The 27,849-nt window shown below is 44.3% G+C and overlaps 1 protein-coding gene across 3 annotated transcripts in view; it reads right to left on the minus strand.

The window, feature by feature from the left end:
• LOC120402172 (sine oculis binding protein homolog) overlaps positions 1 to 27,849 on the minus strand; it is a 141,875-nt gene that overhangs the window by 12,054 nt on the left and 101,972 nt on the right. For all 3 annotated transcript variants that reach the window (XM_039532614.1, XM_039532613.1, XM_039532615.1), the window contains one exon: positions 5,499 to 7,453. In XM_039532614.1, the coding sequence (XP_039388548.1) occupies positions 5,501 to 7,453 (1,953 nt within the window). In that variant the 3' untranslated portion in view covers positions 5,499 to 5,500. The remainder of the gene's footprint in view (positions 1 to 5,498; positions 7,454 to 27,849) is intronic.

Genomic DNA, 27,849 nt, shown 5'->3' on the forward strand with positions numbered 1-27,849 from the left:
ACACCCCCCCTTAGTGTAGACCAGGTCTGAGGGTCTGGACTGTGGTCAGCTACTTTACTCTCATGCAGGCTGAATTTAGTGCACGCAAAACCTGACAGTCTAATGCCTGGTCTACAGTAGGTGGGGGATCGACCTAAGATATGCTCCCCGTTGACTCTGCTTCCGCCTCTCGCCATGGTGGAGTACAGGAGTCGATGGCAGAGCGATTGGGGATTGATTTATCGCGTCATAAATCAATCCCCGATAGATATGGGATCGTACTCTAAGATGTGGGAACTGAAATCTAGTACCAAGTATGTCACCACTTAGGGAATCATTTCTCTGGGAAACTCTCATTTAATTTAATATATCTGAGTGCTGTCTGCCATGGTGATTCACAATTGTAAGATCACTGTTAGTATCAGGCATTTCTTGAGGGCTGAACTTCAATTCCAGACAAACATGTACGTGTTTGTAATGTGAACAGTCTGCCCCAGAACGACTGGCAAAAATCTGGTTCATAAGACGTCAGGTATAGGAGTTATTTTTGGAAAAGCTTTTGCCTGTGTTAAATATAGAGGGCCAGTTTCTAAACCAATGTAAATCACCCTAGCTCCATTGAAACCAGTGGAGATGCATCAGTTAACCCCAGCTGTGAATCTGGCCTATAGTGCTGTGTCAACAAAGATAACTAGCAGGAACCATGTAAATATATAAAATATGTTTTTGTTTAGACATGTAGGGCCCGATCCTATCATGGTCAGTGCATTGAGGGGAGAACAGGATGCTGGTAGATCCACAGAAATGCTACAGTGAGGGCATCATAGAAAACTGTCAGACAGAAGAAAGGTTAATAGATATTTTCTCTGCCTCAGGAATCCCACCTCCCACAGCAGGATTTCTTGTGCTGGGCCAGTGGGGGGGGGGGGGTAAGGAAAGAGATTTCACAGTGGGATACATATGATTTTAGCCCTGAAAAGAAGCATTCTACACCATGTGTGTCATTATGACCACAACATATGCACTAGCCAGCTGCAGGACTAAGCATATTGCCTACTCAGCAGACTGTGAGTGCATGGGGACATGGTGCATGGGCCGGTGCAGTAGTTGGCCTCTTCTTAGCTCTTCCTGTAGAGCTACAAAGCTATTCTGCTTGCGGAGAGTAAGAAGCCCCCACCTCCTGCACCTGTGCGCACGCACACACACACACACACACACAAACATGAAGGTAGGAGCTGGTTCTGAGTGTAGCTATGTGTGCCATTTAATTTTAGCCAAATGTTCTGTAGCATTTTAACTTGTTCACCTTAAAAAGAAACTGTAGTGTTAAAATGATGCTGCCTGGATGTCCTATGTGCATGCGGCCAACACTAACACTGCTAATTTTAGAAAGCTCACGCCAGTCAAATTGAAACAATTACACCCAGCAAGATATTCCTCTCACGAGCTGCATGCCTTTCTCGCACTGTTGAGCTGGCACTGAGGCTTTTTAGCTAGTTGCTTGAATTGCATCAAGCTAGACCAGCTTGACAGTCTACATCCTGATGGAGAGGCTAAACTTTAACATGGAGGATTATGTTGCTGATTAGCATTTCCAATAATCAAGTAATTGGTACATTATATAATCTAGAGTCTTGCCCCAAAAAGTCACACTTGCACTGATTCCTTTTTACAGCCATCCATGTTGCTATTCCTCAGATTCTGTCTGCCTGCCCAGAACTCTAGCATGGATGGATCTGGATCATTTCCATCAATAAATACAATTTGATAGGAAACTAAATTCAGGAAAAGTTACATATTATGTCACATATGTTCAGATTTCCCAATTAGGGGAGCCAGAGGGAGAGAGAACTTTCAGGCCTGTTTCGTCTAACAAGTTAATGAGATTCTGGGACCAGCATAATAATTAAACTGCCAGGGCCCAGGTTATCAAAAATAAGGGACCAAGTCCTCCCCGTGTTGCTTGTTCCTACACGGGGACTGGGAAGCTGACTGTGTTCATCTGTACGTGTGGCGTTTCCTCATCCCATTGCCAAGGGAGGGGGGGTTTATCTCTACCCTCACCATGGAACAGGGTAGGGGGGTTAGGCAAAAGAGCTTGTGGCTAGGGTCATCAGCACAGAGACCATGTGCCTCAGAATTGCCTTCTGTTCACACCCACAGACACCTATCAGAAAAAAGCTCAAGAAGTTGGTTGCAAATATATTCGGGGCCTATCCTCCTTTTAAATCCAACAGGGCTATTCAAGTTAAACCATAGCCATGGAAGCAGCATCCTCCAGGCCTTTGGTAGCATGCCTTCTGGAGGAACTGAACTGCCATGGCCTCCCACTGTCATCTGTTGCTGGGGAGTCGGGATTCATAGTGAGAAGGAAGAATTAAGCTAAAGGTGATGGTATCAACAGTAACATATTCAGTGATTGCCCATGGGGCATGGGGTTGGAGGCTGGGCAGCAATGTTTTGTATCTCCATGCTCAACCACTCTGTACCCACAGAAGATCACCCCTGTGGAATGTTCACAGAGGGGCTTCTTGGCACTGGAGGTGGGGAGGGGGTGGATGGGACTGGGGAGCTGCCATAGACCTGACATCACCCCATGTGGGATTGCCGTCTTTTTATTTGCAGTGGCAAAGGAGAGTTAGCCCCATTAGTGGGTTCTATGTGATGCGAAATATTCAAATAATCTCAAACCAGTATCAGGTTTGTGTGTTTTACCACCCACTGGCATTTCACAGAGACCATGGCGTCATTTGGCGGGAGGTGACTATTCACATCATTTTCTTCTATGGGGTATTTTGGGGCTATGTTCTTTCGTTGGAAATACATAAAGATTCTGCCTTTGCATTTCTTTTGTGCAACTTTTTTTTTTTAAGTCACAGGTGACCATTAACCATTTTCTGTGCTATTACACACAACTCTTAGAGGCACTGCAGACACCTGGGAACTGAAAACCTACCAGTAAAATAAGTGACAAAAACAATCCATACCCCGAGACAAAGAAATACCAAACTATATATACACATCTTTGTGAACAGGAAAATGATTACTCATTCTGTAATTGAACTGATAGTTTTCAATGCTAGACATGCTGATGCTTGATGAATTTAAGAAGTGGGGGAAACAACAACTGACTCATGAACCATCCTTTTTTTGTCTTTTGGGTGCTGTCTGTCTGAGCTCAGGTTGTCCAGTTTCTGTGTGGAATATTATATGCAAAGTTATGTCACATACAATAGTGTCAGCACCACAAACAGATAAACATCTGAATGAATCTAGAGCTTTCTGAGCTTAGACTGCCTATTGTGGAAGGTGCCATAGTCTGACTGATGTTAAACTAAAGTGAATTGAGCTCAGGTATAAACATGGTATAGACATTGTGGATTGAGGTAAATGGGATTAATGCAACAGGCATGGGTTAGTCTGATAATAATTAATAGAGAGATAGTCAAACAGCAGTGTTCCCTATAGATCAAAGCACTGTTCCGATATAAAGCACAGTTGTGTGTATGATTATACAGTTTGGCTTGAACAGTATTTACTATGATATGAGCTCTGAGCATAGCACAGGAGTGTTTGCAGCAAAGATCTTGATGCTTTAATAGCAAGGTAATATAATATGCATATTGCAAGGTCCATTTGTTTTCCCTGGCTGTGAGGGACTGGAAGATCTTAAATATGTTTTCAGCTTCTGGGTTATTATATATGTTAATTATTGGTCCAAGAAACTTACAGGTGTAGTCTATTTAATAAGTGTATTTTTAAATGTCAGTGTGTGCCTGGAGCATAGGATAGGGGTTCAATTTCACTGAATGAGTGTGGACATTAAAATAAGTAAATAAGTACTCTGTGTGAGCAAAGGGAGAGCTCATTCTGTATTCAAAGGTGTAAGAGCAAGAACAGTAAATACAGTGGTCCCCATATTAAAAGTTAGCATTTATCACATCACAGTGTCTGTGATTGTGCACTTATTCTCTATTATTAGCATAGAGGAATATTGCAGTATCCCAGATTCCACAACATGTTAATTGTTAATGGATACTGAGCTGTTAATGGCAACTTCTGTGAGTCACTATTGCACTACAATGGACAGCACAAAATATGATTTACTGGAGGTTATGGAATACTCTACAGATTGTAATAAAATTTGGCATGTCACCAACCCATATCCGGCAAATCATCAGTATTTGATTTCTGAACGGGTTCTTGTAACACCCACCACTCCTTTTTTTTCTTAAAGAACCTCTCCAATCTCATGTATCTAAGGGAAATGCAATTACATTTGTGCACACACGGTTGAAGCAAGAATAGATATATATTAAAGTATTAATTTTATAAAGGTACTGTTTTGTCACCAGGACTCAGTGAATTGAGGGTTGAAGGGAATGGGTTGCAGAACTTTTTTGCCTCTGGATCGCTGTTTCACCCCAAGGGGGTGGAATTATTATTTATTATTTATATTGTAGTAGAGCCCTCTGGCCTCAGTCAGGGACCATAATAAAAAATATAAATTTAAAAAAAAAAGTGCTAAAATGCTTTTAAAAGTGAGAGAGATGGACTGAGACAGGCGTCTGGGCTTAAGGGAGCAGAGTTCCACATGGGGGAAGGGAGCAGAGATCCACAGGCGGGGAGGGATAGCTCAGTGGTTTGAGCATTGGCCTGCTAAACCCAGGGTTGAGTTCAATCCTTGAGGGGGCCACTTAGGGATCTGGGGCAAAATCAGTACTTGGACCTGCTAGTGAAGACAGGGGGCTGGACTCAATGCCCTTTCAGGGTCCCATCCAGCTCTATGAGAAAGGTTTATCTCCATATATTTATTTTGTATCCTAAAGCCCACCAGGACATAAACATCACTGCCTATTAACCTGAGTCAAGATGGTAAGATCCCCAATGGGAGATGGTGTCTAAGCACAGCCACCCACTGGAGCAAATCTCAAGAAAGAACTCTGAACCATAGCCAGGGCCTACACTGCTTTTAACTCCAACAGTGCCAGCCTGAAGTCAGTGTATTACTCTGAATGCAGGTTGGAGTAATATGATTGTGGTTAACCAAAACAATGAGTAATCATGCACTGAACTAGCAGCAAGCAGTGGAGTTGGTCTGCTCTGCTGAGGGGGAATGACGATAATTAAACACTGTGGTCATGAGGACATGACTTGCCGGTACCCAGTTGGGTTAAATATTTAAAACCAGATTGACTGCTCAGACCTAGAAGTTGTGATAGGCAGAGATCCACTAGTTCAGACATACACAGCACAAGAACTTCACAGCCAGCACCATAACGGAATGTTCTGTGAGCACAAAGCTGATGACACTGCCGATGGGTGGAGGATTGACAGATACAAAGATGATACAAGACAAAGACAATATTAAAAACATAAATAATAATATTTTCTCTTTTTTTGTTAATAAATTGGAATCTCTTTGTTTTACAAAAGCCATATCCATATGAGTTTGACTTATACCTGAAAACACTGATATTCATTCTATTCACACAGAAGGCAGTAGTGGTTACACAAACCTTTACTTATTCTGATTTCGAATTCGGAGACACCTCCTTTTCAATGGTGGCTCCAGATCCTCTGGCCCTGTGCTGAGTATTGGCGTTGAGATTATACACGGTGCTATAGCAGTCTTTTCTGCTGGTTTTGGCACAGGCTGGATCACACAACCTGTCTTGGGCAGCATCCGCAAAGCATACGCATGGTCCTCATCTGCAGGGTTGTTAAGGTTGGGGTCTTGCTTGTCTCCCACAGTGAGGGGCTCTTCCCCAATCTTCTTGCCAGCCTCTCCTTCTAGGTGGCAGTTTGATGCACAGTTGTTCTCCTTAACAGATTCCAACTCACTCACTGCTGGCTCTTCTTGCGGTTGAGGCTTTTTCTGCTCTGGGGATTGTTCTGAGTTCTTAGAACCCTCTGTGCTCTTTGTGCCATTCACAATGACATTGCAAACTGCTGCACTAGTTTCTAGTCCTGAAGTGCCAGAGGCCAGTGAGACAGGACCACAGTGAGCTGGGTCGCTGCAAGGTAACATTTTTGTTTCAATTGGGCTGCAATTGTCCCTGCAGTTGCTGCAGTTCCTTTTATCTGAGCTACTAAAAGCCAAATTTACAACACTGTTAGGTTCACGTTCAACTTTAACTTGAGCATGTAAAGCCCTGTGGATAACATTGTGTAGCCTAGACCTGTGCCCTACAGTTAGGTCTATCACACCATCCTGTGGACCCTGTAGTACACTGGAAAAACTAAATTTACTGTTCATTGGACTACTAGGTCTGACAGTCAAATCAACAACTTCATTTCTACAATGCTCCTGAACCACTTGAGCTTGATTTAAGGACTGGCCCGAACAGCTAGGTGACGAGTCGGAGGATTTAGAAGGCCCTTGCTTTGAATCTCTAGGGGACGTAGAATTATTTGTTGGCTTTGCCCCAGCTGCATCACTGGAGGTACTTGGAATGAAGTTTTCACCATTGCTGGAGAAGCCATTGGGGGGCTTGGAATCATTGATGTGAGGGATGGGAATGGGAATAGGGATAGGTACAGGCAGAGGAACAATGACAGGATATGGCACTAAGAGGGTTGGGGGTGGCACAAGTGGGGCAAGAGATGGCAATCCAAAGTTCATCATCTGTGGCATAGGCATAGGACCATTTGGCATCATGCTGACAGGGGGAAAGGGAAGGCTAGTTAAAGGAGCTCCTGGAGGGGGAGGCGGTAGTAACCCTGGGGGATTGCCAGGCATGGTAGGTGTTGTTGGGGGATGAATATGAGGTGATAGCATTGGCCTGTGCATGGGACTGGAGGTGGGACCCATATTTCTGGGACCACCTGGTGGCGGACCAATTCCAGGAATCATTGGATTGGACAAAGGGCTGTTAGGATTCGAGGCATGATGAGGCGGCCCGCGAATAAATGGTGGACGGATTTGCTGCATAATTTGCTGTTCCATGAATATGGGCAGAGGAACTGGCCCCCGGTTTGTCATCACCATAGGAGGACTTCGAGGTGGGACACCAATTGGAGGCACAATGCTAGCAGGTGGCTGAACAGAAACTGGAGGAATATTTGGATTCTCATTGATAGGAATAGGTTTGGGAACTGGCGTGGGGATTTTAGTGACAGAGCAGTTGGCAGTGTCAGACGGAGAGGCAGTGGTAGACGCTGATGGTCCAGGGCCTTGAATTTGGCCAGCTGCAGACACTGGGGATGGGGCCTTTCTCCGAGCATCTGCTAGCGGTATATTCCAAGAATCTGGAGTCAGCAGCTGTACCCCAGTGCCTTCTGCTTTATTTTCGATTGGAGGATGTAATGTGCTGCACAGTCCAGCTGGAAGATTGGCCTGTGTCTCTTTGTAGAAAATGTCCATTTTGTACTGATTGAGACATTTTGCACTGCAGAACTGAAGCCTTCGTTCCCCGTCCCCAAAATCCAGATACTCTTTTGTGTGTCTTATGTGCTTACACCAGTCACATACCTATAACACAGTAACAAAATCAAAACAGGTAAGAAAAGTGATCTTCTCTTTTTGATGTAATTTTAATAGTCATTTTTCAGTGCTTTCTAAATATCTGATTTATTTCTCTAACCGGGACAAATTAGAAACATCATGTGAAAATTACATTTTATTTTTTTTTACATTAGAATATAACTGAACTAAATGTCCCAAACTTTTATGGCCCTCCTATTCTTAAATTTGTCTTATACAGTACATTAAATATTATATATACATACTGTGGAGGAGATCCTCAGCTGCTGTAAATTGGCATAGCTTCACTGACTTCTTAGACATAGCTTCTATGACAACTTAAGCCAGCTGAAGATCTGCCTGTGTGTGTGTGTGTGTGTGTGCGCGCGCTCATGCACGCATATGTGGCTATGTACCTACATGGTACATAACCTACGTGTTCTTTGACATGTTGAGTTGCTACACAGTAAATACGATCAAGAAACAATTTGAAAAGGATCCCAGAAAGTTCCACAAAAATGACTGCAAACAACGTCTGCTAAGCTACAGCACCTTATAACATTTTACATTATTAACTGTGTTAGATAATAAGTTGGAAAGGGAGACGTATTTTAAATGGTATCAAAAAGCAAAAGCACCATACATCATTTGCTATGTGTTCCAAATAGAAACTTGGAAATAGTCATGAAATCTGTATAAGGTTCAGATATTCCCAACTTGTGATGTTTCGACAAGCTGGAATTATTTTCTGAGCTGTTTGCCCACTCTTGTTCACTAGTCACTTTGTGTAAAACTTCTTGGCAGACGAAGTCTTATTTAGCAACTTTTCAATTACTATAGCAAAAAGTTAGTATTACAGGCTTTTTTTTTTTCATTTTATTCTTTTCTGCGCTATGACTGGTGTGATGAAGGCATCGCCAATTTTTTTTTTTTAAGTAAGGCTGCAGAACTAATTAAGCTGTGAAAGGCTTTCCCAATTGTAAACCACTAGACACCAAAGTTCAAAAAATAGTCACTCTAGGCTTCAGAATCCATTACTTCAGAGAAATTATTGTGATTTCATTAACACATTAATTTTGCAACACCAACAGCTCTCACAGATGGTGAAGACATGATCTACAATTCAAATATGACTCTTGTTTGCACAAATGCCGTTCCTTCATATGGCATTTTAAACAAGAATTAATATGAGTAATCTTGCCATAGCTATAAACAGATAAACAGATGTCAGATTTTTCAGTGCCTTACTTTTTGACAGAATTTTACATACACAAGCCCTCCCACCATTTTTGTCATTTACTTGAGTTCTCAAAATATTCCATACACAGATATTTTAGCTCTCTCTATAATCAGTACGTTGAGCCTCTGACCATGTCAGAATACAGTACTATATTGGGTGTATTCTTACTTTTCCAAACAGCTTTTTTAAGATGACTGTCTTTACATATATATATATATTATATATATATATATATATATGTATATAAAAGAAAAGAATATCACTGTGAAATGGCAGCTTTAAAAAGATAATTAATTTTAATAACTATTGGCCATATAAACAATTCAAAACAACATATGTCGGGCATTTGATTACTCATCTCATTTAACTCTCAGCTTTTTTTCAATATAAACAGTGGTGACATTTTAGAGTATATATATATATATATATATATATATATATATATATATATATATATACACATACATACACACACATCTATATACTATAGTTTTTTTTAACTATGCAGCTATTTGCTTATCTCTTTTTGGTCACCATTTTTCTCTCTCTCTTTCGCTCTCTTTTTATTCACTCATGAGGTTTTCATCCTGACTCAAAGATTTTAAAAGTATTAAACTAAATGATCCTTTGACTACTAAGTCACCTCTGAAGTCTGGAAATCAATAGGCCAGACTGTCAGCCAGTATAAACCAGTGTAGCTCTATAGAAGTCAAAAGTGTTACACTGATTTATACCACCTGAGGGCCGTATTTTGCCCTCTTCACATTCCCACATAGGATACCTGCAAAATGGGGCAATTTTCTGAAGCGGGAAGAAAGTTGGGCACAAGCCACAATTTCCCCCTAGCTCCAGAAATCCCTCGTACTGAATGGGGAGCTGTGGTTACTGGGAAGGGGGTAGATAGCTGCCAAGAGAGAGCTGAGTGATGGACTCAACATAGGTCATCATCCCCATTTCCTCAGAGCAACTGGGATTCCTACAGTGTACTGATTCCTTCGCTGGGATGGGCGTTCCTCACCCCCAAACAGGAGTAGCTGCCATGGAAAAGCATATAAAAGCTAAGGGAACCATAGTGCCAAATGGGCAAATGGGGGCTGGGAAGTAGTGCCGAGTACTGGGGCCAAACCCTGTCCCCTAACAGGATGATCCAGTGAAACCCCACAAGCTGAACCTGAGGCTTCTCTGGCCCTTACAGTTTTTCAGGAAGGAGAGAGGATTTGGCTCTGAGTCTGCACTTCAATTAATAGGAGCTTTTCCTCAGTAACGCCTGCAAGATTTGGCCCAAGGTAATTTTTGATGTAGAGTTAGCCAAAATAGTATTCACATTCCATGTATAGAATTAGGTGTAAAGGAGTAAGGTGCCTCCTTAATCTCCGGGGCAGGCTACATTTCCCATGGGCTACAGCTCGGGGAAGGCACTACTCTCTCTCCTGCACAGATAGGTGAGGAGAACATTGATTCTGTCTCTACTCCCAACACACTTCTCAGCAGAGTTGGGCTAATGCAGAGGGATTGTAATCTGCTACTGATCTAGATTAGCAGTAGAATACTTCCTCCTCCACCCAATGGAGCAAGGGAGAAAACAGGACTCCACATCACAACTCCCTCTCTGATCTGCTCCTGGGATGGTGTAGTTATGTGCTGACCCTTATTCAGGGCACACTGTAAAGCAACAATCTGCTCCTAAAGACTTCAAGACTGTAGGCAAAGAAATAATTGAGAAAAATAGGAAGGGGTAAAAAAAGCTTCTTTATCTTTCTACTGAAGAGCTCAGTGGCTTTAGCTAAACAGATTAAAAGAAAAAATACAGCAGAAAACTCCTGGCATCTTTCTAATCGTTTAATTTTATTGGTTATCAGTTGAAGAATTCACTGAAATATGTCAGTGTTTTATTGTAGTATTGATTTGTTTGTCTCCAAAGGGTTCCTATGGCAACTGCAGTTAACAAATATTTTCTCTTCTCTGCTAAAATATTTAGAAATCCTGCTTAGAAATTTTCTACTGATTTCTCCTGTTTTCAATCATTCACTGAGGTATAAGAAATGCTCAAGCCAGTCTGCCTCACTCACACATTGATCACAGCCCGTTCAGTATATTTTATCATCAGATAAAATTAAAGGCACAAAAGTTAGGTGGGAATATTTCTGTTCCTGTGAACGTTCTAGATGGACCAATGTCTCATAATTATCTAACTGATTTTATGCAACATCCCAAAGGGTTTAGGTTAAGGTAACTGATACCTGCCTATCTGAAATACTTTGTGGGGAGGGGGAGAAGTGTGTGTGACCTCTTGGTAAAATTACATCCTAGAATATCATGCTAAAAATGGAGAAAAACAATCCTTCAAAGGGGGGGAAATAACTGGAGGAGAAAAATGTCACTTAAGAATTAATGTATCAAGTCTGTCTTACAGGATTGATCATTTAAGATGAGGTCAATAAATTTATGATACCAGTGGCTATATCACTCAGGGTAATAAAACAGAGCAATATCATTCATTTTACATCTAACTAATGACATGCTCAAAGTAATTGCAGATTTCTTCTAAGAGCCAATGCTGATTACTTAAGATGTGATAGCTAGGTGAAACATATATATCTTTCAGTTCAATAAAATAACATTTTCCTATCTGTGACATATACAGCAAGTGTCATTTTAACAAAAAGGAACTTGCATTATGGATTGATCCTCTGTGATAATTTTTACAAGCTGCTTGAAATCTATGTGCGCTCTTTTCATTTTCTTTTTTTATTGCATTATCTCTTCCCTTTATTGTACAGTCAAGTGAGGAATTAAATTGCTACAGAATGTTTTTTAACAGCTGTGTGTAAAATGCTGTAATCCTTATGCAGGCGAGTAGTCCCACAGTTCTCCGTGGGATTGCTCATGTGATTTAATGCTGCAGGATCAAGTTCTTATGGCCTGATTCAGTGCTCATGGAAGACAATGTAAAGACTCCCATTTACTTCAATGGAGTTTAGGCCAGGCCCTCAGTGCTAGCCTCTGCTTGCGATGAAATCAGTGGGAGTTCTGCCATTGATTTCAGTAGGGTCAGAAGCAGGGCCAGAATATTTTCTAAGTAGCTGCACAGTGTTCTACAGATATAAAATTCAGTTCATCAGGCTAACATAAGGGAATGCAAAGCAAAATGCTAAAATGATTATATATTTAACCTTTCCCAACAAACCTCTACAAACAACCATTTCCAGGTGCATTTTCTATTTGCAAATTTCTAATAAAAAGGGATGTGAGGCCATCAAATTAGTGCCTAATGAATAATGTGTGATAATGAAAATTATGGTGATGAACAGTCTGATCTTACAAGGCGCTCACTGCCTCTTGAGCGCCTTCATCTCCCTTTGAATATCCTTCCAGCATCAATCCCTACATCAAGCTAGAACATTTCATATCTCAAATGCCATAAGACCTGAATGACAGAAAGATCAGAAATGAGATAAATGCATATCCCATTCGACTGTAACACAGCAACCCTCAGGAAGATTAAATTTACCTTACTGGGGCATGTCCAATTCTAAACAACAGAATGAACATTTCCTTTAGTACATTTAATGTATTTATATTTTAGTGGCAGGATGCCAATGTACTACTTATCAGCACCAATGGCTTGATATCATTCAACCTTTTCCTGTGAAATGTGTGGCATTCTACACCACTAGACCACTCGGAAGACACTGCATCAGCAGAAATACTACTCTCTCTTGGTATGGGAACACCAAAAAAAACAGAGCTGTGGGATCCTATAACTCTTTCCATCTTGTATTTCTCCAGAACAGAAAGAAAGCTATTCATGTTGGCAGTCAAGCCTTTATTTTGATAGAAACATCCAAAGTGGAGTCCAAAATTTGCCATGAGGTTACCCACACAAGCACAATGTACACATTCTGCTGCTCTTAAACGGATATGCTTATAGCCCTGGGCCCAGAATAATTAATACTTTAATCAACTGTCAAATGCAAGAGTGAAGTTCATCCATTAGTGTAGCCCACCACTAACCTCTGGGCAATAACCTAGTATCAGACACTATTACATTAAGAAACACATTTGCTAAAACCTCTCTGTCTGTGGAGATATTTGCATCAGCCTAAGAGAAATCACACATTAGTAACACTCAAACAACACAGCCACAATTAAAAAGAGTATCCAGGCATTATCCCATGCTTCCACAGTATTTTGCATCAATGGCAGCTCCGTTGTAGAGTTTAGACAGAGAGAAGAAAGGGACCATAAGGGGAAAGATGATCTGCTTTTCTGCTTCTCCAAAACCAGATAATGGGTAACAAAACTTCCTTCCTTGGTCAGGGAAACACATATACTGATATCAGTGCGAGATTGTCTAAGTAAGGCCCTCAGGATTGTGCCTTTATCAAACATGGCAACAGCAAAAGGCTGCAGCCTGTCAAAGTATTTTGGAATAAAATCACACATTTAACTACATTTAAAGGTTGCCTTGTGCTCCCCCTGTATCTTTGTTGTATGCAGCTAGGGTGAATCCTGGCTCCACTGATGTGAACAGCAAACTATTGATGTCAGTGGAGCCAGGATTTCACTCAGATGGTAAGCCCTTTGGGGCACTGTATTTATGTTATATGTGTATAGTGCCTAGCACAATGAGGCCCCAATCCCCGACCAGGGCTTCTAGAGCAGCGGTCCCCAACCTTTTTGGCACCAGGGACCGGTTTCGTAGAAAAAAAATTTCCGCGGACCTGTGGGATGGTTTTGGGACAATTCAAGCGCATTACATTTATTTTTGTACTTTTATTTCTATTATTATTGTAATATATAATGAAATAATTATACAACTGACCATAATGCAGAATTAGTGGGAGCCCTGCCCCCTATCTGACTCCCACCCACTTCCTGCCCCCCCGACTGCCCGCCCCCCTCAGAATCCCCGACCCATCCTGCTCCTTGTCCCCTCACCATCCCCCAGAGACCCCCACCACCCTGGGATCCCACCCCTGCTCCCTGTCCCCTGACTGCCCCAACCCCTATCACCCCCTCGCTGAGTCCTGACAGACCCCCCCTGGAACACCCACAATCCAACCCCTCCCATTCCCTGCCCCCTGACCGCCCCCCCAACCTCCGCCCCCTCTCTGTGCCCTGACTGTCCCCAGGACTCCCTGCCCCTTAGCCAACCCCGCTGGCCCCAGCCTCTTACCCCCGGCTCCCTCCTCACCCGGAGCCTCAGCGCCTCGCCCGACAGCTGCAGCGTGTCCCTGGTGGGGCCTGAGCTCCGTCCCGCTCAGAGCCACGTGGTGAGGAGGCGGGGCTGGGAGCTCCACGCCGAGCGGAGGCAGCTGAGCTCAGCCTGGAGCTCGCAGCCCCGCCCCCTCACCACGCGGCTGTGAGGGGGCGGGGCTCAGGAGCCCCGCCGGAGACACGCCGCTTGATGTGCTAGGGGTCGATTCGCGGCCCGGTTCCTAACACGCCGCGGTAGCGGTCCGCGGCCCGGGGGTTGGGGACCCCTGTTCTAGAGGACTATTGCACTACAAATAATAAATAACAATAGTAACATTTAGAGCCCACTGCAGAAGGCTCTGTTGATCTCTATGATTCTGAAGCCACAGAATTGTTTACAGACTAGGCCAGTTGGGTGAGGTGCCTCTAGCACAGGGGCGGGCAAACTTTTTGGCCTGAGGGCCACATCAGGTTTCCAAAATTGTATGGAGGGCTGGTTAGGGGAGGCTGTGTCTCCCCAAACAGCCAGGTGTGGCCCGGCCCCCGCCCCCTATCTGACCCCTCCTGCTTCTCGCCCACTGATGGCCCCCCGGGACTCCTGACCCATCCACACCCCCGCTCCCTGTCCCCGACTGCCCCCAGATCCCCCACCCCTGACTGCCCCCTGCCACCCCATCTAACCCCTCCTCTCATTCCTGACTGCCCCCCCAGGACCCCTGCCCCATCCAACCACCCCTGCTCCCTGATTGCCCCCAGAACTCCCACCCCTGACTGCCCCCCGCTGCCCCATCCAACCCCCTCCTTCCTGACTGCCCCCCTGGGATCCCTGCCCCCATTCAACCCCCCATTCCCCGCCCTCTGACTGACCCAACCCCTATCCACACCCCTGCAATCTGATGACCACCCCAAACTCCCCTGCCCTCTATCCAACCCCCCCTGCTCCCTGCTCCCTTACCGCACTGCCTGGAGCACCGGTGGCTGGTGGCGCTACAGCCGTGCCGCCCAGAGCACCAGGACAGGCAGACGTGCCACCTGGCTGGAGCCAGCAACGCCACCACGCAGCACAGAGCACCGGGTCAGGCCCGGGCTGTGCAGCTGTGCTGCCGCCCAGAGCCTTGTGCCAGTGGCGCAGTTAGCTGAGGCTGCGGGGGAGGAGGAACAGCAGGGGAGGGGCCGGGGACTAGCTTCCCGGGCCAGAAGCTCAGGGGCCGGGCAGCAGGGTCCCACAGGCCAGATGTGGCCTGCGGGCCATAGTTTGCCCACCTCTGCTCTAGCATCTCCACCCAGCCACACAAATCCTGTGTTGGTGCCTGATGATTTCATTCTGGTCAGGCACCATGTTGTGCCCCTTGTCTGCCTTTTCCTTCCACTCACAGGAAGGTTCTAGCTGTTTCCTTTGAACATGCCCCACACTGCATAAGATTGCCTGAGCTATGAGAAGTAACTACCCAAGCAGCTGGGCTTCTGACAGGAGGAATGAATCCTGAATTCTACAGCCCAGTTTTCCCCCTCTCATTAAGTTATTAAATAATCATCCTGGAAGCCTAACTTGCCAACACTACTCCAGTTATATGTACCCTGCAGATTTTCTAAACCCCATTTGGCCCAGTACCTTGCCCTCTCATTCTCACCCATGGTTGCCTTTCCTTTAACCCAAATCAGGGCCCCAGCTTCTTCCCTCTCCCTCCCCACACAAAGCGACCTGCAACTCTCCCAGAACATACAAAGAGAGGAGGCAGGGGCCTTCCTCAGCCTTTCACAGTAGCCAGAAAGGCCACCACCCTCTCATGCACATCTTCCCAGCAACCAAAAGGGAGTCTGGTTGTACGTTTGTCAACAAGGACCCCAATTTTTGCATTCTGCCAATACTGGATTCTGCAGCAAACTAGAAAGTAGTAAAAGCAGCAAAGAATCCTGTGGCACCTTATAGACTAACAGACGTTTTGCGGCATGAGCTTTCGTGGGTGAATGCCCACTTCGTCGGATGCAAGAGTGGAAATTTCCAGGGGCAGGTAAATATAAGCAAGCAAGAAGCAAGCTAGAGATAACGAGGTTAGTTCAATCAGGGAGGATGAGGCCCTGTTCTAGCAGTTGAGGTGTGAAAACCAAGGGAGGAGAAACTGGTTCTGTAGTTGGCAAGCCATTCACAGTCTTTGTTTAATCCTAAACTGATGGTGTCAAATTTGCAAATGAATTGAAGCTCAGCAGTTTCTCTTAGAAGTCTGGTCCTAAAGTTTTTTTGCTGCAGGATGGCCACCTTAAGATCTGCTATTGTGTGGCCAGGGAGGTTGAAGTGTTCTCCTACAGGTTTTTGTATATTGCCATTCCTAATATCTGATTTGTGTCCATTTATCCTTTTCCTTAGAGACTGTCCAGTTTGGCCGATGTACATAGCAGAAGGGCATTGCTGGCATATGATGGCATATATTACATTGGTGGATGTGCAGGTGAATGAACTGGTGATGGTGTGGCTGATCTGGTTAGGTCCTGTGATGGTGTTGCTGGTGTAGATATGTGGGCAGAGTTGGCATCAAGGTTTGTTGCATGGATTGGTTCCTGAGCTAGAGTTACTATGGTGCGGTGTGCAGTTACTGGTGAGAATATGCTTCAGGTTGGCAGGTTGTCTGTGGGCGAGGACTGGCCTGCCACCCAAGGCCTGTGAAAGTGTGGGATCATTGTCCAGGATGGGTTGTAGATCCCTGATGATGCGTTGGAGGGGCGTTAGCTGGGGACTGTATGTGATGGCCAGTGGAGTCCTGTTGGTTTCTTTCTTGGGTTTGTCTTGCAGTAGGAGGCTTCTGGGTACACGTCTGGCTCTGTTGATCTGTTTCCTTATTTCGTCGTGCGGGTACTGTAGTTTTGAGAATGCTTGGTGGAGATTTTCTAGGTGTTGGTCTCTGTCTGAGGGGTTAGAGCAGATACGGTTGTACCTCAGTGCTTGGCTGTAGACAATGGATCTTGTGGTGTGTCCGGGATGGAAGCTGGAGGCATGAAGGTAGGCATAGCGGTCGGTAGGTTTTCGGTATAGGGTGGTGTTAATGTGACCATCACTTATTAGCACCGTGGTGTCTAGGAAGTGGACCTCCCGTGTAGATTGGTCCAGGCTGAGGTTGATGGAGGGGTGGAAGCTGTTGAAATCGTGGTGGAATTTTTCCAGAGTCTCCTTCCCATGGGTCCAGATGATGAAGATGTCATCAATGTAGCATAGGTAGAGAAGGGGTGTGAGTGGACAGGAGCTGAGGAAGCGTTGTTCTAGGTCGGCCATAAAAATATTGGCATATTGTGGGGCCATGTGGGTGCCCATAGCGGTGCCACTGATCTGGAGATATATATTGTCATCAGATTTGAAATAGTTGTGTGTGAGGATAAAGGCACAGAGCTCAGCAACCAGTTGTGCTGTGGCATCATCAGGGATACTGTTCCTGACAGCTTGTATTCCATCAGTGTGTGGGATGTTTGTGTAGAGAGCCTCTACATCCATGGTGGCTAGGATGGTGTTTTCTGGAAGATCACCAATTCATTGTAGTTTTCTCAGGAAATCAGTTGTGTCACGGAGATAGCTGGGAGTGTTGGTGGCGTAGGGTCTAAGTAGAGAATCCACATATCCAGACAGTCCTTCAGTGAGAGTTCCAATGCCCGAGATGATGGGGCGTCCAGGATTTCCGGGTTTGTGGATCTTGGGTAGTAGATAGAATAACCCTGGTCGGGGCTCTAAGGGTATGTTGATTTGTTCTGGTGTTAGTGTAGGGAGTGTCCTGAGTAGATGGTGCAGTTTCTTAGTGTATTCCTCAGTGGGATCTGAGGGAAGTAGCCTGTAAAATTTGGTATTGGAGAGTTGTCTGGCGGCCTCCTTCTGGTAGTCAGACCTGTTCATGATGACAACAGCACCTCCTTTATCAGCCTCTTTGATTATAATGTCAGGATGGTTTCTGAGGCTGTGGATGGCATTGCGTTCTGCACGACTTAGGTTGTGAGGCAAGCGATGTTGTTTTTCCACAATTTCTGCCTGAGCACGTCGGCGGAAGCAATCAATGTATAGGTCCAGGCTGTCATTTCGACCCTCAGGAGGAGTCCATGTGGAGTTCTTCTTCTTCTTGTGCTGTTGGTGGGAGGGTAACTGTGTATCAGTGCACTGTTCAGTGTTGTCCTGAAAGTATACTTTGAGTCGGAGATGGCGAAAGTAGGCTTCCAGATCGCCGCAGAACTGTATCCTGTTGGTGGGGGTGGCAGGGCAGAAGGAGAGTCCCCGAGATAGGACAGACTGTTCTTCTGGGCTGAGTGTGTGGTTGGATAGATTGACGATATTGCTGGGTGGGTTAGGGGTACCACGGTTGTGGCCCCATGTGGCAGGTAGGAGTTTAGACAGCTTATAGTCCTTTTTCCTTTGTAGAGAGGTGAAGTGAGTAATGTAGATCTCCTGTCTTATTTTAGTGAAGTCCGTTTGTATGGAAGTTTGGTTATAGATGAAAGTCTCCAAGTTGGAGAGCTCTTTTTTGATGTTTTCCTGTTTGCTGTATAGGATGCTGATCAGGTGGTTCCCCAGTTTCTTTGATAGAGTATGGCATAATCTCTCACTGTGGTCTGTGTAGTATGTAGATAGCAGTGGATTTTTTACCTTTAGTCCATTAGGTATGATGTCCATCCGTTTGGATGTAGTAGGTGGCTTGAAATGCACAGAGAACTGTTCACATATAGAAGTGTCTAGTAAATATTCAAATGAGTCACAATCAGGACTGTTGCATATAATTCAATACACCTCCTTGTTTTTCAAATATTTTCTTGTGCACAGAATAGCAAGTATACTGCAGAACCAATTGTGCTGATAAATTGGGGAATCTTACCACAGAAGTTAGGTACACCATGCCAGAAAGTACAGAAGGCCCTGACCAGTGGCCCTCGGGGCTGTGTATGGCACCTTCACAGTAGGCTCTTGAGGAGACAAACTAGCCTCTCTGATGGACAAAAAGCAGCCCTACTTGCTCAGGAGTTACGGAGCAATTGCAAAGAAAGTGCCATGCACAGCTCAAAAGGAGAAGCATGTGGGCTGTCTGTGGAGGGGAGCCTATTTTGCATGTGAGGGGTGTCTCAGCTGCTCACCATAATCAGCAGTGAAGGGTCTCCAACCTCCAACCAGAGAAGAGTGTTAGGAGGTCCCACTGCTGTTGCAGAGGTCGTCATCGAACAAAGTGAGGGCTCTCCTACTCCCCATCACCACTGGGTTTTGGAAGAGTAAAATGGCTAAAGCCTTTGCTATAATGGGCCCCCTTTTTTCTCCCTGGCTGAGTTCTGCTATGGAGCTGCCAGCCAAGATAATATCTCTTGGCCCTATAGCTCCTTTAAAATTCTTCCCCAGCTGACTGAGCCCAGGCCCATTTTGATGTATCAGGGAGACATCACCAAAGTTATTCCCATGAGCCTGACTGCCATAGGAGGAAAGTCTAACAGGGAAGTAACTTCTTCTTGGTGAGTTATGGTACCACAGATAAGACATATGATGCTGGAGGCTGCATGTGCCTGCACCCAGGCAGATCCACTTGCATGACCCAATCCTTAGATTATACACTCTTTGGGCCAGGGGCCATCTCTTACTCCTGGAGGAATTCTGCGCCACTGTGCATGCACAGAATTCATGTCCCCCGAAGATTTCTTTGCTTCCCCACAGAAAAATAACTTTCTGATAGGGAAGCAAAGGGAAGCTGAAAGAGCAGTCACACACCACTCCCTACCTGTGCAGGTACATCCTTTCAGGCACCCAAAGCAGCTGGCAGAGAGGTAAACTATCACAGGGATGGAGATACCCCAGCCAGTGGCTCCTACCATGAACTGGGATCAGCTGCTAGTCCCAGCTGGGCTGGAGGCAGGAGAGGACGGGACTTCCTCTTCCCTTGCAAGGAGTGGCTGGGGCTGTGTCAGACCCACCCCCAGAAACCTCCCCCAGCTACAGGAAGCTCAGCATCCTCCCTTGCTTCCTGCCCCCATCGCTCCTCAGCTGCAAGGGGAGGGGTCACTGTACAGAGAGCTGCTCACCCATCCACCCAACCCCTGTGCTTCTGGACCTCCAGTACCCAGACACCCCTGCCAAGCCTCACCCCGTACACACAGAACCCCCCTAGTCCTCCATGCCTGAACCACACCCCACTGAACCTCAACCCCTGCATCTGGAGTCCCCATGCACCCAGACCCCCTGCCTCCAGACCCCCACCCCTGCACCCAGACCACCTTGCACTGAGCTCCCTGCACTCAAACCCCCACCCTGATGCCCCACCGCATGCACCACCTTGAGCCCTCCGAGTGCGACCTCCCCCCCATTTATAAATTGAAAACACTTTTTTATATATTTAACACTATTATAAATGCTGGAGGCAAAGCAAGGTTTGAGGTGGAGGCTGACAGCTCACGACCCCCAGTAATAACCTTGTGACCCCTTGAGGGGTCCTGACCTCCAGTTTGAGAACCCCTGGGTTAATTTAATTTTAGCATCCTGTGTCCATTCACATGCATGTCCTATTTTGAGCATTTCAGTTTTGACAACATAGGCTCATCCCAGATTCTGGAACAAGCTCAAATGCTCAGTTTGTGGACTATGTACATAAGCTATATTAAAGACAAACCCACAGTAACCGTCTTCAGTTTGTGAGGGACCCCATGGAGCCAGTCTCTAGGAAACAGATAAATGCATGGAGGTTAAGTCCATTAATGGCTATTAGCCAGGATGGGTAAGGAATGGTGTCCCTAGCCTCTGTTTGTCAGAGGGTGGAGATGGATGGCAGGAGAGAGATCACTTGATCATTGCCTGTTAGGTTCACTCCCTATGGGGCACTTGGCATTGGCCATTGTCAGTAGACAGGATACTGGGCTGAATGGCCTTTGGTTTGACCCAGTATGGCTGTTCTTATGTTCTAACCTAAATGAACCAAAGTTATGGAGACAGATATGAGTCAAGGAAGCCAGCAGAGTATCAGAAACCTGGAAAAATCTCTGACTGGATGGGCTCAGGCATTTGGTTACAAGCTGAGGTGGTTCAAAAGTTTTGGATTTTTTTTAAGCAGAATTTTTTTATTGTTTCTTTAAACAATCAAACACAGCAAGCAGCAAATATTTGGCCACACACTTCTGAAACCCCAAACCATGTTCAGGTTTTGGCAGACTAATTTCAGCTTTTCAATTAAAAAAAAAATCAACAAATTTTGAAGGAAAGCAGACATTGTCCGTGATTTTTTTCTGCTTTTTAAAAACCCCTAGTTTTCGATCCAGAAAAAGTTTTGATGGAAAATATTTGTCCAACCCTTTTAATGAGCTTTAGTGCCTTTTAGCACTAGCTGATGCTGAGAACCAGTGATATCTTGTAAAGAAGTTTTCTCAAAACTGGGTTTGTGCTGAGATGCGGAAGGTTTATTTTTCCCAGGGGCGCCTGTGGGGGGGAGCAAGTGGGGCAATTTGCCCTGGGCCCCGCAGGGGCCCCCACGAGAATATAGTATTGCAATTTTTTTATGGAAGGGGCCTCCACAATTTCTTTGCCCCAAGCCCCCTGAATCCTCTGGGCGGCCCTGCACACATAAGCAGCTAGCACAACAGGAGCCCAATGCCCTAATCACGCTCTATCAGACAGTATCACAATGCAAATAATAACAACTCTGAATTTTGTGCTGGCACTTCAACCATGACCCTAGGCACCTCACTAGAGGATTCAAGTTTAAAGCTGCATTTGTGGTAGGAAAGCCTTGAGTCAAATTGGAAAGATGCCGTTGAACTGTTCGTAAACAAACATGCAGCAGTTTGACTGACAGAAAGATCACTCCAACACACTAGAATTTCCTTTCAGTGTTTCCTGATTCCGATGAAAAATGAGTATTAAGCAGTACAAACTAGGGCACTGAAATATTTGCCAGTTGCTGTTTGTATAGTTTGCCCCGTATTGCTGAGGGACTGGAGCTCGTGAAAGTGTCTGCACAGGTGAGCTGGGTTGGAGTGATGCAGAGGAGAGGAAGACGGGGTGAACATGCTCAGCCCAGAGACAATGGCAAATAAAATGGAGGGAATAATTAAAAAAAACAGGATTTTCCCATATAGCTGACCTGTAATTCATAGATTTCTGATTATTTTAATGATGTTTTATTCTTTCCAGTGAATTTAATTATTACGAAAGGTGCTAGACAGACAACCCTGGAAATTTAGGTCTCCTAGTCATTGATAGGATAGATACAGCCTAGCCAGTGGCAGCTCAAGGCTTCCTTTCCATACCCTGCCGATGTGTCTCAAACCTCAGCTAAAGGGAGCAATTCTAGGGGAGAGAGGGCCGTTCAGACTCTGTACTCCGCTAGCTTTTGGCTTCTCGGCTGAGGCTAACAAAGAAGGGTGGCAGGGGGAGAGAGAGAGAGAGTGTGTGTGTGTGTGCCTTCACTAGGAACCACACCGAGGCCACTAAGCTCGTGTGAACCGGCATAGCTCCAGTGGAGCTACGCTGATTTATGCCCACTGACAATCTAATCCATAATATCTGTTTAATATAATGAAGTGGATACACATATTTGTGCATAGGTATATAACTAATGTTTTTAAAAGTATTTGCCTGCTGTAATGTTATTTCAGCTATTTGCCTACTGCTGTCTATTCAGTGACATGAATTACTTTTATTATAAGAATCTGAATGTGTGGCATATCTTCTCAATGTTGGTATGTAACCCAAGAACTCCCATTGTGTAACTAAGGCCCTGTGTACATTACAATTACTACCAATTCACAGAACCTGGTTTCAACATGAGTGTAATCAAGCCCTCTGACTCAGCTGTAATTAAAGTGAGATATGGCCTGAAGTCCTGTCAATACTATGAGTTGAACAATTCTGGCAACAGGCATATTCTAAAGCAGTCGTTCAGCACAGTTCTCCATATTTGATCACCATTTTCCAACATGGTGATTGCAAGGGAGATTGTAGCAGGGTTTCCCAGTCCAATGAGGCTAGGGATATTTTTTAAATAACCATTTCAGCTGAAATACTGCTATAAAAGGATCCTAAAGCAGGTTCTAGCATGCTTTAGGAATGTGGTTATAATACAGTTTGAAATCATATTAGGTGTGAATGCAAACATGTTATTACATTATTTGTAGCTTTGCATGAAACAGTTTACAAGATAGAGCATTGCAGTGGCCTGTAATTTAAAACTGTCCTGTGACAATTTTAAAGTCTAGATACTACATTATATACTACACATACATACATTTTAAAGAGGAAGAATATGAGGATTGATTTTTTTTCTTTCTCCTCATTTTATACAACTCCCACATCCTGTTGGTGATGTGATTCTCCTCACTCTCTTCTCTTGAAATCTTCACCACAGTTTTCTGAGAGGGGAATACTGGGTCATTTAAATGTGAGACCCACTCTGTCTCCATTTTTCATTCTAATTAGGCAAAAGTCTATGCTACATGAAGCATAAGGAGAGAATAGAGCTATTTGGTAATTAATGGCTAATGATAAATTGATTTCATTTTTGAATGACTGCACTTGTCATTTGTGGTATTTAAAACATACTCTATTCAAAGCCCTTGTGTTTCTTTATGGGGGGGAGGAGAGGGGCTCTTTTAATGTTTCCAGTCAAAAGCAATGAATGTAAGCTATGCGAATACCCAGTGGAAATCTAGGTTGGTTCTTATTTCATCACAATGGCTGCATATCTGATTTTGTATATAAACAGCTGAGCTCTGTTTTTTCCAGCTCCAGTCTGAGGCTTTGAAACTGAAGTAAGAACTTTGGATCTGAAACCACCAGTGAAGCTCACAGTATTTGGAAAGCAAGACTTCAGGGAAAATGAATGTAGTGTGTAGTGGCATTCACCAAGAAGAAAGTACCAGAAATCTTCCTATCTAAAATATTATAGAATGCAATTAGTAATTTAAACCTTACTCTTTCATGTGAGGCTGATATACTTCTAGAAGAGAAAATATCCTAAAAATAATAAAATAATAACTTGCTGAAGATGTAAAGATAGCTGGGGGAAGGCTGAGGGCGGTTAAATACTGTCAACAGGACAACTTGGCAGGCAGAGTGACCAAGTGCTGGAATGATTTTGAACGTCTGTCTCCTGGACTGGAAGAGTCTAAGACAGTTGTACACGTGCTGCTCTCAGGCTAGCTGGCATGCAATTTACATCACTCTTCTTTGCCCCTTAGATGCTAATCCTTGAAACTGCACTGTGGACCAAAATGCACATCACAGGAGTCAGCCCGAGTAACTGGTCTCCGTGCTGGTTGGTTCCCCAGGATTTGGCGGAAGGAATCCTTCCTTTGGGCTGTGGATGAACAGAGGAGCCACTCCATAGCTTCTCCTGTAGTAGCCCCTATGTCTGTGCACTTCTTTCCCCAAGGAGACTTGGCCAATGGAACTTATTTCTTACTTGTGAATCCATGGCCTTGCCCTATCCCCTGAGGGGCAGGTTATAGGCAAATCCTGCAGAGCACAGTTCTACAGTACAGAGGAGTTCAGAGCCCCCGTACAATTTCCTGGCATCCTTGCAGGGACAGGGAAGAATTTCCCCCTCTGAGAAACAGAACTTCCAGCTTATCCATCCAGCCACTTACACACTCACTTTAAAACTTATTTTGGAAACACCCTAAAGAAATGATCATTCCACTGTCGGATTTGATGTGTTTGTAAGATGAGAGGCTAGAAAGAAATGGCATAAAGAGACTAGAGGGTGAGGGAGAGTCAGAGCTGCTAAAAAGGGGGTTCACTCTGATTAGCAGTTTTTGTGATTCAGACACTAGCCCACAAGGAACTCGATCAAGGGTAGATTTTTCAACAGCACCTAAATGACTTAGGAGCCTAAATTCCACTGAAAGTTAATGAGACTGAGGCTCCTCCATCATTCAGGCACTTCTGAAAATTTTACCCTCCAGCCTTCAACTTAATTCATGTGGGTCAACTACAGTTTTGCCATTGACTTCAACGAAACCGGGGTCAAGACCTTTCATTCTGTGTGTTATTAAAGTTTCCTTTATCAAAACATTCATACTCACCATCATGAAATTTAGCAGGGAAAAACTAAGGGACTAGAAACAACAGTTAAATTACATAGGTGTAGCTCTCTGTGTTTCTGAACTACTGTAACAGCTTCCTAAACCTGGTGATTTTCCTTTCTGATCCGTAAGCCATTCGCACCACAAGGAGACCATTGTTTCCTCATGAAAACAGCATGAACTTTTGCCTCAAACTGCTGCTACTGCAGCCTTTCAAAATATCAAAAGTGAGGAACATTTTAAGCACCTTAAGAACATGACAAAAATTGTCAACTTTGAATACTCATGAAATAAAATGAAAGAAGGTCACAAAGTAACAGCTGGAAAAACATTTCTGGAGTCTATAAAGCACTCCTCCACCATGTGCAATGCCGTCAACTGCTCTGGTGCAGGAGTGGAAAGGCACACTAAGAAAAATCCCCAGAAGATAGTGGAAACTCGTTTCTTTATTCAAGATGAAGTTCACAGAGATGTCCATGCAAGGCCCTTTAACCACATATGTCTCTGCTGCTCTTCTATACAGGGCCAGCTCCAGGCACCAGCGCAGCAAGCAGGTGCCTGGGGCGGCCAACGGAGAGGGGCAGCATGTCCGGCTCTTCAGTGGCAATTCGGCGGCGGGTCCCTCAGTCCCTCCAGAAAGGTAAGACTTGCCGCCGAATTGCTGCCAAAGAAGCGGCGGAGGTAGAGTGCCGATCGTAGCTTTTTTTTTTTTTTGGCTGCTTGGGGCAGCAAAAACACTGGAGCCGGCCTTGCTTCTATAGGAGTCAGCATGGGTGGATGGCTGTGCAAGGGTACTTCTTCATTCCCTGGGCACTGAAAACATGGGGCTCCATATCAGCCCTGGTTTGGAGCAGCTGTTGGGGCCATCCAGGGGGGAGGCAATTGATCTGCACTTATATGGCTCCAGCAGCCCCAAACTCCTATAGAAGAGGCATGAAGACTTAGCAGCTTCTATTCCAGATAATAGGATTGAATATCAACTGCAGAAGGTCTGTATTGCAGCCCTAGAGTTGACCACCGGGATTGAGGGAATGGATTCTATATTTGCTATTCCTTGCAGAATTCTCTGCACCAAGCCCTAGTAATCAGGAAGAGGAAGTGAATTTCACCCTAAGAGTAATTAGTGTTGAAAATGTATTAGATCATTTTGAGAGCTGGGAACATTGCTAAAAATGGGGAAATTGAAAGGTTAAACGAGGAAGAAGCCAACTTACTAACTCCATATTGTTTAATAGATGGCTGAGATCTCACCACAGGACAAACACTCAAGCCTAACAGTTTTGTACTGTCAAATTTTTAGATAATATTAGAAAGCTGATAAAAGATTTTTATTCTGTAATTAATTTACTCCTTTAGTCAGCACCTGAATAAACATGTTCTCCCTCCTTTCAGTATAAAACTTTACTCTGGTTCTACAGCAATATAACATTTTGAGATGGAAAAAACCCCATGTGGCTCATCTGTCTAGAATTTATACCTCGTAATATCTTTATCTTCTATGTATTTGTCTTTAATATTTTCTTTTTTATTTCCAAGTGAATATAAAAATAACAATCCCTTCTCCAGTATGTTTCCAATATCCCATGAGATGGTTGACAGGAATATAAATGTAATAATGAGGTGGTTTGAGGGGCAGGTTAATGTTTTTTGCTCTCACATGATGCTTTTAGCTTTAGGCTTTGCTTCAGGCTAATACCACTTTGTCTGAGCCAAAATCACCAATGAACACCCATTAAATCAGTCAAACTTAAATGTACTATTTACTGAGTGTGGTGAATAACACTGTAATCTAAGTTTGAAATATTGTAGGTCTATAGAATAGTAAATGGAAATGTAAGTCAAGACCTTGATAAATCTTTGTGATTTATCAGTAATGAAGAATTCTGGGCCTAATTCTCCCATCACTTGCACCAGGTTTATACTGGTGTAATTCTCATTGACTTCAGGGTAATTACTTCTGATTTATCCCAGTGCAAGTGAGAGGCTTGTGGACAGCAGACTCTGGGTGCTATTAATGGTAATTCCATCTATTTATTTAAGTCGGGGATCTTCAAACCTTATTAGTAGTACTTAATATTTGTATCGCAGTAGTGCCTAGAGGCCAGGGCTAGGCGCGGTACAAACACACAACATTTTCATAGTGTGGACCGCAACTCAAGAGAGTCTCATAGTCTGCCTCACCTCCACACCAGCACAGACCACATCCCCTCCCATTCCAAGCAGTTGCAGTTGTGGAAGATAAATACTGGGAAGTTATTTAATGTATTTTTAGTAAAGCTGGTTGAAAGTTGTTGACATTTTTCATGACCAAGCTTTGTTATTTTTCAACCTGCTAATAGAGTAGTTCAGCTCTTTCCAAAATTGGACCATCAAGAGTATATACATTTTGAGAACTATTGAACTAGGTTCTTACAATGGTGCCCATCTCCTGTTGCCTTAGAACCCGCTACAAAGCATAAATAGAAAGCCCACGCTCCAAGGCCCTCTTTAATTTTGAACAACAGGGACCTGATCCAAAGCCCATTAAAATCAATGGAAAGGCTTCCATTGGTTTGAACGGGTTTTGGATCAGGCCTCAGAATTGTGACAGTGCCTTGCATGATGGGGTGAAAAGTGGAAAATAATACGCTTGTGTCCAATATTTTGAGGCTGCATATGTGTATGAAAGGATGTAAAGCAGAAAAATGGCATTGACCAGCCCAGAGGAAGCATTATGGATCACTCCAATTTCTCTTGCCTCTAGGCTCCAATCCAGACTGACTACCATCACAACCAGAGCTGTATGTATAGACTCATAGACTTTAAGAACCTTACCCACCCACCCCTATAATAGAGCCATAACCTCTGGCTGAGTTACTGGAGTCCTCAAATCATGGTTTAAAGATGTCAAGTTACAGAGAATTCACCATTTACACTAATTTAAACCTGCAAGTGACCCATGCTCTATGCT

This window comes from Mauremys reevesii, linkage group 3 (genome assembly GCF_016161935.1).
Source record: "Mauremys reevesii isolate NIE-2019 linkage group 3, ASM1616193v1, whole genome shotgun sequence".
In the NCBI taxonomy this organism is placed as follows: domain Eukaryota; kingdom Metazoa; phylum Chordata; order Testudines; family Geoemydidae; genus Mauremys; species Mauremys reevesii.